General features: G+C 40.9%; 1 protein-coding gene across 1 annotated transcript in view; it reads left to right on the top strand.

The window, feature by feature from the left end:
- Positions 1-12,196, top strand: part of RYK (receptor like tyrosine kinase) — a gene marked incomplete at its 3' end in the record, with an annotated part of 60,903 nt that overhangs the window by 12,842 nt on the left and 35,865 nt on the right. The window contains exons 2-6 of the mRNA XM_082003344.1: positions 4,279-4,400; positions 6,195-6,294; positions 7,472-7,606; positions 9,913-9,969; positions 11,305-11,449. Coding sequence (XP_081859470.1) covers positions 4,279-4,400; positions 6,195-6,294; positions 7,472-7,606; positions 9,913-9,969; positions 11,305-11,449 — 559 coding nt within the window. The remainder of the gene's footprint in view (positions 1-4,278; positions 4,401-6,194; positions 6,295-7,471; positions 7,607-9,912; positions 9,970-11,304; positions 11,450-12,196) is intronic.

The raw sequence follows: 12,196 nt of genomic DNA, 5'->3' as shown, positions 1-12,196 counted from the left end.
CTTACAGTGCAAGGTAGCAAAAATGGTCAACGCCTGAGGAGGAACCTGACATCTCGCAGAATTACTTTTTCCTTCCCCCTGCCCCCAGTCAATAGATTTTAGTGTAGCAGTTTAGTAGTTTACTAAGCATTCTTGAAATCTGAAACATTTGGGAAAACTAACCTTGTTTGTATCTTTTCCCCAGCAACCTGCTACCTAGACTGATTACATCTTACGCTGGTGCTGTGTTTGAAAGAGATTTACATGTTAAAAACAAACAACCAAGCAAAAAAATCCTGAGGTCAGCGGTTTAGGCTGTGTAATGATGGGGATGTGCTTAATTTAATACCATCATTCAAAGCTGCCTCTGCCCAAAGCATGCTTTGGAAAAAAAAGCCTGGACTATCTGGGTAAGGTAGCACTACTGTTTTAGTATAAGGTCTAAGTGCTGCTGTAGCCTTGCCCTTCATATGGGCTGTTCCTGAGCATCCTCACTAATTTGGGGAGTTAAATGGACTGAGATGTGTTCCTTCACTTTTTTTTTTTTTTACCCCCTGCATTAGCGTTTTGCCAGCTTGACTCCCTGCACATGGCTTGCTGAAGGTTTAAATAAGGAACATTGCAAGGCAGGTGCAAGTATGCATGTCAGAAGAAAGGTGAAATGCAGAATTAAAGCAATTCTGAGTTAGACTTAAGCTGTCATGCTAATGGAGCCTAACGTGGTTTTCTGCAAACTCCTTAACCATTTTCAGTATCTACTCCAGATTAAGTTAATAATAGCACTTAACTGGTCTGGAAATCTAAGCAGTGAGGCAGCACAACTTTGTGGTGTGGTTTAAAAAAAAAAAAAAAAAAGGAAAAAAGTATGTAGATAACAGGAACAAAGTACCTGATTAAATAGAGGTAGCTCGCAGCCAGTACTCAGTGGACATATCTGAACCTGTTTGATGTTTCACTGAGGATGGTCGTTGTCCTCCTGATCCAAACCTGTGGGAAGAGAGGCGTTGGTTGTGGTCTGCCCAGCGTGTTTGCAGCGGTATCTTTGCCCGCTTCCTTCAGCAGTGCAGGGCTGTTGGAGCCTGGCATACTGTGCCGTGGTTTTTCTTGGTGAGAATTTAACCTGTGCATCCCATGTGGTGTTGAGAAAAGCATGCTTTATCTTGGCTAAAATGTTTTAACTATAGAAATCTGGAGTCTACCCACCGAGGAGCTCTTGAACGTGCATGGTGCTGCAGCATTGCCCGGGCAATTTCTGTGGGTATGGGGAAATTTTTTCTTCCTCAAAGTGGAAGACTCATAAAACAGAGGAAGCCCAGGAATGCAGCGAGCGAAAGGATGGCAGCCTGCATCAGGATTATTCAGTTGCTGATCGGTGAGCTACGGTTCTGGCTTTCCCCACCGCTTGCCGCGGAGCCCTGTGTGATTGCTTACCTGCACGTACCTTCCCAGTGCCCTCCCTTACGGCTGGGACGTGGCGCAGCTCCCGGCATTGCCGGCGATCGGTACCTGGGCTCCTTCATGTCGGGCAGAACACACCTTCGTGCCTGGCTGCCTGCCTGGAGCACAGGCAAGGTGCGCTTTTTTTTTTTTTTTTTTTTTGGACTGGCAGGTTCAACTGCAATTTTTGGTGTGTTTTTTTCTGGCCTGATTGAGATAAATTAAACCGACAAAGTGCGTCAGGAACTCAGGATTGAGGTGGAGGAGGCAGCGAGGATATAAAAAATTAGCATCGCCTGTTAGCGGGTTAGCGGGTGGCTTTTTATGGCAGTATAGGCATTAAAATATTAATGGTCTGTATAATCAAATTGCTCAGTGTTGTACCGCTGTTAAAGCTTAAATATTTGATTGATCTTTTGTAGGGTAATTTGGTTTTGTACACCTTTAGATATTACTGCACATCGAGATATTTATGCCTGGCAGCTTCACTTAGGATTGCCTTTTACGTTACTTCTGTAAAGGCCAGTTTTTGTAACAGGCAATTTTATTGCTGTGTACCCATTTGATTTCTATGACCAGTTTCTCTACAAAGTTTCTATTAAATCAAGGATTATTACCTTGAAAATCTGATAGTGTTAACAAGTTCTGAGATGTATTTGTGAACCTCTAATCACTGGTGTGACCATTTATCAGCAAGAGAAGATTTTCTTTACTCCAAAAGCAGTTTCACTGCTCCAATTTCATTGTTTCATCTGCTCATCCTTTTGTCTGCTGATTTTTTTTTTTTTTTTTTTTTTTAAATAACTTGTACTTACTGGGTTTGATTTTAAATACTTTGTTTGGTAAGTTTATGCCCATAAAGCTTCCCACCTTCTTGATAGGCTCTAATGGCAAGTGTCTGATAGTTGTAAGCTCTTTTTCATGCTCCTTCCATGTTTTCTAAATCTAAGGTAGATTTCATGTGTAAACCTGTACACATGTAAAAATTATCTGGGCAAGATATTTTGGAAGTTTGCTATTTCTTTTATGTGTTTTCAAAGTTTTATTTTGTTTCAAGGTGTGTGTCTGTGCTTCCCCCTCCTCCCAGTTTTATTGGTGGGTATGCTTTTGCATTTGCCATTTGTTATTGAGTGGAAATATGGAGAAATTCGAGAAGAAAGATTTAAGTTTTTTATATATACTTACTCAGGTTGATTACATTCAGCACTTAAGGCATCACCTGCATCTTCTGTTCAAGATCTTGTCTGAGAGTATTTCTCCCTGGGATTACTCTGTTCTATTCCTTTCATGCATCCTCTGTCTAGGGTTCTCCGCCTCGCCGCTCCCCCCCAGTATCTGTGATTATTTACTCTTGGGTTTTGATTAAGTTTCAGGACACTAATGAGCCAGCAGGGACTAACAGTGGTTAATGGCAACAAGAACGAAGAGGAATGTCTTGGCTGCATTTCTATGTCTTGTGAAAACAAGGTGGATTAAATCAAGTTCTGGAATAAGAGAAAGCTCATCACTTTGCACTGATCTGTGCCCAGTTTTTGCACTAAATGGGAAGCATTGTTTCCCTCAAAATAATTATCACTTTCTTCAAATGCAGCTTGTCTACACAGTTCAATAGTTATCTTTGATTTTTCCCCCCCCCTTAAAAAAAACCCAAACAAACCCAAAAAACAACCCGGAACTCTTTCATGATTCCATAGATTCTTGGAATAACTTAAGGATACCTTAAATGCTGTCATCTTGAAGTCAGCCTCTCCAGTTTTCTTGACTTTCCAGCCATAATAAAAATAACCTCATTATTTACATTCCCAATTGTACTGTGAATACTTTAATTGAACTTGGTGCCCTCTGCATAGATCATGCTTGGAGACGGCACCTGTGTCTGACTTGCCCAGTTGTTCTCTTATCATGTCAGTATATTGCTGAGCCTGGATGGTGTTTAACTGGGAGCAGCGGAGGAAAAGCTGTGTGAGACAAGACAAAATGGTACTGATTACAAATACAGTATGGTTTTGTCCTGAGGATATGGAGCTGGTATTAATTTTACAGCTGCAAGGAAGGGGGTTAACTTGTAGTGCTTACTTTAACCACTAATTGCTAATGACACTCAGGGCAAGCTGTAGGGTCCTACCCTGATTCAGTATGACCTTGGAAAGTGTGCTGCAAAAGATAATGGCAGCTTCAATATTTTTAATATCAGAGTATGAGTCTTATTTAGCAAAATGCACCGTAGTGCTCTGTAATGAATAGTTTCATGGGTCTTTCAGTTCTCTAGGTTTATTAAAATGTTCAGAAAGCAAAGGGTAGAGATAAAATATTAGTATTACCTGGTGTACAAATGTCATTCCTCCTCTCAGTATGTGCTTTGTGTTATGATCTCATTACCTTGAAGTTAATTCCATAGTGCTTATGTGTCTTGGGCTCAAGAAATGAGCTATTGAGGAAGAATCACCTGCAATTAAAAAGCTGATAATCGAAAGCAGTTTGTTTTGAGTGTACAGAGTTGTAAGTAAGAGCAAGGCTGGACCTGTGATTCCCAGAAGCAGACAGGGATACGTTCAGGAGGTCTGTAATTTGGAGAATTGTTTGAAAAGTTGTATTTCCTTCCATTACATTCCAGCTTTTACCTGTTTATTAGGCTGCAGCATCTCTCTGAAATCGTTGTGTTGTAAGAATTTGAAGCACTCTTGTTAATGCTGATGTGCATGAGCATTGATCTCCAAACCTGCAATTGAATTTATGGACTTGAGGAAATATTTGCTTAAACATTCAAATACAAGTGGAGCTGGTGGTACTAAGAGTCGTTTGTTCTGGTGAGTTGCTGCTGGTCCTGTTCTTCCCTGTCTTACTCTTTCTTTCTCATTGCAGGTCTTGATGCAGAGTTGTCCTACGTGAGGAATGATGTGGTTAATCGCTATGCGTTGTCCTTCAATCTCTTAATACCCAGTGAGACCAACAATCTTCACTTCAGCTGGCATGCTAAATCCAAGGTAAGCAGGCATAACTTCTGTGTTTGAGTACCTGATACACGATCTGTATAGCTTAGTGAATACCCACTATTTATAATTCAATGGCTTTTTTTCTTTGCAAAAATTAGCATATGCTAGGTGCAAAAGAATTATTTATGTGATTGCAGGCAGTAAGTTAAGATGATGTGTAGCCAAACTGTTCCTTTCTTGGCTTAGGAAGATGAAGCACTTCCTTTTGAAGTATTTTATACTTCTTGCTTCTGGCAAGCTACGTGTATATATGTATACAAGCTGCTGGCTGTGGAATCTCTTCTGGTGGTGCACTGAACGTGCAGAAGGGGCAGCAGTGAACAGAAGCCTCTGGAAATCAAATGTAGAGCAATTGTGTTTTAGAGGTTTCTAGAAACATATGTTTGGAGACAAGAACAACCTATAAAAGTAGCATCTAGTATGTTATTACAGAGCCACGATTAAATGGAAAGGGATTTTTATTTCACTTAATCACCATGGCTGCACCATGCAGCAACAGCTGTCAAAGATTGCGTATGCTCTTACATTTTGAAGGATTTCCAGTTACTTAACAATTTTTTTTTTTTTTTTTGCTATATGAAGTGATCTGTTTAGTCTCTGCCAGATGTTAGTCCTTTTTGGTTTTGTTCTGTTGGTTTTGTTTGGTTTTTTTTTTAAACTTGAGTGATGGTTATTTTTCTGCCCTTAAGTGGGAAAGACTACAGTAGGAACAGTAACATTTAACAACTCCACCACTGTTATTTCTGAAGATTCCTTCTGCCAGTGTTCTTCCCTTCGGGGTGTAACTTCTTAGAAGATATGAATTTTGGCCTGCAATGGTATTGGGCAGAATGCAAGCCAGCCCTTCTACTTGATATCGTATTCCACTTTCACAGGCAGTTCTGTCACTTGCCTTTTGAGTAGGACCTTTGAAAGAGTTTCCTTAGAACTTCAGCCATGAGCTACCTGCATCGCTGTCCCTGCCCTGAGCTTCCTTGGGCCTGTCTGTGAATTTTGAATAGGAATTTTTCAGCGCGTGTAGTCCTGCTTCCATTACACCACTCGCATCTTCTGTGCTAACTTTGTACGATGGATGTAGTGCAGTTTATAGGAGCTCAGGAACTGGGTTATGTTTCTACCCTTGTCATCTTGACTGAAAAATAAATTGCTAACATAAATGCATGCTATTATGTTTTAGAAAGGGGGGGAAAAAAAACTGACGGGGGCAAACAAAGTCAAACCAAATTTATTCAGCTGATTGTGGAGGGATAGAATGAATTTCCAGCAGGAGCTTATGACTTAGTTACAATAGGTCCTGTACTCTTTTTGAATGAATATTTGCAGAGTCAGCTTCTTAAGTGGAAACCAAATCCTGACTATAGTTGAGTAAACTGTTCATAAGCAATTTTGGCTATGTAGTTTATAAAACTGACTAGAAGAGGGGGAACTTTTGAACTCCTATGGTTTTAACAAACTGGCTTTTGAACAAGTAAGTTTTAAAAGTATTGCAAGAGAGTTTTGTGGCTTTTTTTTAATACAGCACTTTAAATTCTGCTTCAAATTTTCAAGAATGATTTAAAGAGTGGTTTCTATTTTGGCTTTCTTAATTTGAACTGTCGCAAAAGTCTGATATTTAGACTTCATATAAGAAACCTTGAATTTGGGCACCTAAAATCGCCAGCATTCTTTGAAAATAAGATACCTTTTTTTAATTTCAAGAATTATTATGAAAAGGTATGTAGCATTTCTTTTTACTACTGTAGAGATTTCTTATGTGTCTCTTCCTTCTCCCAACTATTGTTACAGGTTGAGTATAAACTGGGATTTCAGGTAGATAATCCCATGGCTATGGCTATGCCCCAGGCCAACATTTCTCTACAAGGAGAAGTTCCTCGCACCCTTTCAGGTAAACCTCCCATCCTCTGAAAGCACACAGCTGGTGCTGATACTAATAATGCTTTCTGGTGGTACTTTGTTTCCAGAATGTGTGTAGTGTTGCATAAGAGCATAATTTTTCTCCATTAAATGTAATATGTTTACAGGCCTTCTGCAACAGTCCTGACATTGCTGAAAGGGTATTATAGATTGAGACTATTAGTCTGAGAGTAATATTCCCCACCCCCTCCCTGTTTAGTGGAGGACAGAGATTTTCCTGGAAAGGAAACATAACATTTTTTTATGTATATGTACACACGCAAGCTTCCCGTTCTCTTTCAACAATGATAATTAACAATTGCATGGATTTTAAAATTCATGCCTTTTAATTTCTCCAGCCTATAGAGGTGATATTTCAAGATGTGTGGGAGTTGTTCATACATTACAGTGTTTATGGTAAGCTTAAAACTGAGAAAACTATTTTGAATACATACTGGCTCCTCCATAGAATTTATACTAAGAATAATTGCACTTGTTTCAGGAAGTGTGCAAATGATCATCATTCATGCTTGTTCAAGTATGATTCCTTGCTGTCTTGTGCTCTGTTAGATACTCAAGGGACAAGGAAATATATATTGATGTTTTGGTTGTATACCACTATTTTGTAAAAGCAGGCACTGGGGAATTAGGCTTGTTGTGTCTGCTCTGTTGGCATAAATAATACTAGTATGTAAACTAGAAAGTAAATGATGTCACATTAATTTAAGCTTTGATTCCAGTCAGATTTGCAGAGACCAAAATATTTAAACTTAATCGTTGTGAAAAAAGTTAGCCTTCATAGCATTTGAAAAAGCAAGGAGGAAAACTAAATTCTCTGGTTTTCTGTGATAACGGAGGTTTCTCTTGTGACAGCACTTTTAACTCCGAAGCTAATGTATTTGTGGATAAATAACTTTAGTGATCCAATTTTAGTAACCTGTAAAATTCTAATATAACTCACAGAAATTAGTTGAAGATCTGTGCCCTTCAATGCTTTAATAGTTGTCTGAAATTACAAGGCATGAAGACTAAAATGGGATTTCTTAATAGCAAGTTCTTTAAAAATGTACATTATAAACATCATTTAAAAAGACCCCCATCATTTCAATGTTCTTTCACAATGTCTGAAAAGCACTCAATTTTAATGCCTGCTTGTTGTCTGTTTGCAGTGTTTCGTGTCGAACTCTCCTGCACTGGCAGACTCGACTCTGAGGTCACAATACTAATGCAACTCAACTTGACAATAAATTCATCAAAAAACATCACAGTTTTAAATTTCAAACGAAGGAAAATGTGCTACAAAAGTAAGATACTAAGTTTCAAATATTAAAAAGCTTTCAGTGTTCAAAGCATGATAGGAAAAAGGGGTAGGAAGGTATGTGATCCAGGACAATGAGTAACAGTTCCTGAGAGTGAATGTTGGAGAGGATAGGAAGACAGCAGGAAAAACTTTGCCTTTCAGAGACAAATGAGGACTTTTACTAAAAGCAGAAGCTGAGGGATGAACAAATTGCCCAAGTGTTCAGTCAATGCAGCAGACCTTTTTGCATGTATAGCAAAAACCATTTTCTCTGTTGTGCTTGAAAGGAAGAAACCAGTTTCCTCAAAACCTCAGCACTCTGAATATTCAAATTATTCTAAGAATTACCAACAAAATCTACCTAGCTTATAAATTGTGATAAACTCAAAATTGGCTATTTAGCAAATGTAAGCAGGTGTTAGTCTTTCAGACTTAGAGTACAAAATGATCTTGGTAGATAATGCAGACTTCAGAAATCCCAGATCTGCTCTTCTGTGTTTTGACTTGGGAATCTGCAAGCACAGTTTATTCTTGGATTGTTGCTGTCTCCCGTTGCTGCTTCCAAGAAGTATTTTTTATACGCATCAGAAGATGATTATTTTGGAGAATCCCAAGAACTGTACCCTTCTTAAAAATGGCTGTGGTGTCCTGTTCTTGGGCAATGTTTGAGGATGGCCACCCCTCTATTTACATGCTCTTCCTGGCTCTGAGTTTACTTGGAGCCTTTGAGGATGGTAGTTGGCTTTTCAGAGGAGACTTTATCACTTCTCTTGAGTATGAATGTCCAAGGATGAACTTCTGGACGGTGTGGGTGAAAGAGCTAGCATGGCTCTTCAGCACATAATGTTGTGATACTCATGTTCCTTGCATTGATGTTATGGGAAGATCATTTCTGAATTGAATTAAATAATCTCTCTCTCTCATGAAAATGGAGGTCTGGCTGATAATGTTGACATTTTTACCTTTATTTTATGTTTTGCTACATACTTTTTCAAATGTTCTAAGTGGGGGAAGTCAGCGCTGCTTATGCATTCACAGCTTATTGAGCTGCTGAATGAGCAGAGGATGTTTCTTTAGGCCCTGTGCAGTTACCAGGGTGTGTGAGGTAGATCCATGTCCCAAATTATGCAGAAATGATTCTTACAAAGATCATGTTTCTGTGGGTTCATAAAAATGTCAATGACTTTTTTTGATGTTTGTTGATTGGTATAGAGCATCCGGGGATTTCTGATTTAATTTAGTGCATAAGTTAAAAATATGCAGGAACTTGCTAGTGGTTTTGCTCAAGGCGTTCGTAATAGTTCCTCCTAAAGTTTAAAGAAGGAGGCGGGGGGAGAGAAGAAGAAAAATTCTCAGATTTTCCCTCCCCCTTCCCTGAATTACTTTTTCACAAGTTTATCAGGCTGAACTGGCTTGCCAAGGAGTCAGGAGGGGCTGTGCTGGGGAGGAAGCAGCCCTTCACAGCTGGGAGCAGCAAGGGGGATGTGCAAGTGGACCATGCCTTTGCAGGCACAGAAATCCCTTGTATTGCCTTAGCTGTGTGGAAATCCTTAGTGATGTTCATCTGAAGTCCTCTCCGCAGCCTGCTTTCCCTTCGTTTGCATTGCTTCTCTTAGTGACCAGACTTGCAGCTTAATGAAGAATTACCCCCTTTCTAAAGGACTGCTTTCACACAAGAACCTGAATATTGTCCTTGTGGCTCTTCTTCCATTTTTATGAGTATTTAAATGGGCATTGCCATTTTCATCCTTCAGTTTTAAAATAATCATGACTGCAGCATCAGCTCAGAAGGCACAGAGCCCACGGCTGCCTCTCTAACTTCTTCCTAGGATGAGAAGCATTAGCCTGGAGTCAGAATTTCTTCCAGAAAGTCAGGGTAGTATTGACTGAACGTTTCAGAAATTATTTTCTATCCTGTAGTAACTGAATCTGTGAGGTCTTTGTTGTTTAGTGTCTTAGCGTATGCTCACATACTCTGCACCTCCTCTTTCTACTGCTTTGGACTTTGGTGGACAAGCCAGAGGGTTTTTTGAGGTACGTAGATTCAGTGGGTTCAAGCATGGCCTCGATGTGCGTATGTATCAATGATGAAATATATCTGACCTACGTGTCTTAAAGAAGTGTGGTTTTTATTATATAGTGGTTAGGTATGTAAAGAGGAAATCTAGAGATAACTGTAGTCCTTAAGTCAACTTGTCTATTTGGGAAAGCAGATTTGTTTTTCCATAAATGAGGTAATTGACTTCCTGTGAAAGACTACAAGAATAAATGTAAATAACCAAACTTAATGGTTTCCTCTCATCTGTTTAGAACTTGAACCAGAAGTAAAATCTCCAACATCTGACAAAAACAGCAGCAAGGCTATCTGTAAGTAATTGTGAAGGTACCACTTGAATTGGGTGTAAAAAATGAAAAACTTGTGATGTTCTTTCCGTTCCCACAGCATTCCCTATGAAAACACTCCCCAGGTAGTCTGTACTATACCCAGTATTTTAGTGGGCTCTTTTTGTAATTAATTATTTTAACTAGGAAAACATACTAATGAAGAGGAAAAAACCTATTCCAAGTCTCCTAACAGCCTTTTTTATCATGTCTTAGGGGCTCTGGTTTCTGTACATGACTCAGATCCATTTTCTTGACTTGAGGACCTGTCTGGTTTGCTGTTTTGACTTGTCAGTACTGAATGAATTGAATGAGGTGGCTGCTTTTACTCACTCCTCTTCTAGCTGGAAATATCATCGGCTGTGCTCAGCCTCTGTGGCACCTAAAATGTAAACAATTTTGCCAAAATGCTTTTTGAAAGTGGTAGAGCACATTGCTCAGTTTCCCCTTTACCACCCGCTGTCTCTTCCCCGGCAATTGCTCTCCACGGTGCGTGATTTCAAGTTGGGGATGGCTGGGGCTACTGCCCCTTCATGCCTCCAGTCCCTCTGCTCATGTTGCTGAAGGCCAGCACAGCAGACAGCCCTCCTCTGCCGAGGTGCAATGCTAGAATTTTGCTCTAAATTACTGCAATTGAGATACTTTTTAAAAAGGAGGTTAACTGCCCTGTGAATGCTGCTGCGTTAAGGTGCAGGGCTGGGGACTGTCACCCACCCAGCAGAAGCTGGTGTGCTCTGGCCCGTTTGGTCAGCGAGTAAGCACCGCGAGCACCCTGCATCTAAGTATTAGTCTCTTTATTTACTGTATTGGTCTGTGTCCTGGTGTGCGGGTGACTCCTGCTCTTCCAGCCCCAGCCAGCCAGTCTGTGCCACTTGCTGCATTGGGGCTCAGCTGAGCCGGAGGCCGGGCTTGTCCGTGCTCCTGCTGTGCTGGCCGCATGGGAGCCACGGAGGAGAGTCGAGGGCTTGTGTGAGGTAGAACCAGCAGGACCAACAAGACCATTCTGGGAGATTCCTGGCTAGCTTCTATCCTTCAGTAGGAGCCCTCCTTTTGTCCCAGCAAATAAATCAAGGCACTGAGTGGCTTGCTGGGCCCTGCCCTACTTTGCTGCAGCAGGAGCTGTGGCACCCTCTTCTCTGGGGGTTACCATGGTCTGCCTCTGCCTCCTGCTCCTGCCGTACCTGGGTGGCAGGGCACCTGGGGCGAGTCTGGGGACAGCAGCTCTGTCAGCCTGCTGGGAGCTAACCCTTTGTTTTTTTTTGCTTGTTGGGTTACTTTTTTTTGAGAGAGGCTCAGTAACTCTTCACCTTTCTATTTCAGTTGATCCTGTGAACACAGCTCCCACCACTTCTACCCGTGTGTTTTATATCAGTGTAGGTGTGTGCTGTGCTGTTATATTCCTCGTGGCAATAATACTAGCTGTCTTGCATCTCCACAGCATGAAAAGGATAGAATTGGATGACAGGTAAGTAATCAACCTTTTTAAGTGCATTTTTGGGACACATTTACCCAGACCTGTGGGAGTTGTGCTCTTAAAACGAGCACTCTGTCGCAGCTTGCAATTTCTGCTCTTGATGTCAAGCTGTAACAATTATTACCTGTGCAGAGCTGTGGTAAGTGCTAGACTGCAGAAAGGCAGCAGTTGCAGATGCTCAGCTGTTTATAGGGTCGGATGGTTGTAGCTCTTGGGTTTTTGCCAGAATAGTTGTGTGGAAGATGCACAGTGGGGAAGTTTGGACAGAATCGGATCTACAGGGATTGTCAGGATTGAAGGAGAATTTGATAGATACCCGGGCACACTGGAAATATTTGGTTTTTATTGACTTGTACAGGAGTTGAATTTCAGCTTTCTCTGTTTTGATTGATTTACCAGTATTCACTTTGGCCTTAGGGTAAAGTCTGGGGATCACAACTGGTTGGTTATAAAGCTGAAAATGGGCTCACTCTCAAATGTATTTTTCAATCCAGAAAAAAACAAATTGACATATGAATGCGAAAAGGACTTGTAACGTGAACCTGAGGACAGCATGGTCAGCTGAGTGGGGATTAAACGCCGAGGCGGAAGGGAGACTGAAAAAGCAGGTGGACTGAGGCTCTGCTGAGGCTGAGTGAACAAGCTGCATCAGATGCAACTGTTCAGAAGCAGGCAGTTTTGAAACGGAATACTTCAGAAAACAGTCAGGGCCCCCGTGGGTGGTCACCCCTGTTGAAA

Source organism: Phaethon aethereus (assembly GCF_964289735.1).
Source record: "Phaethon aethereus genome assembly, chromosome: 9".
Lineage (NCBI taxonomy): Eukaryota > Metazoa > Chordata > Aves > Phaethontiformes > Phaethontidae > Phaethon > Phaethon aethereus.
The sequence above is the reverse complement of the archived record's forward strand: the minus strand, read 5'-3'. Positions and strand labels throughout refer to the sequence as shown.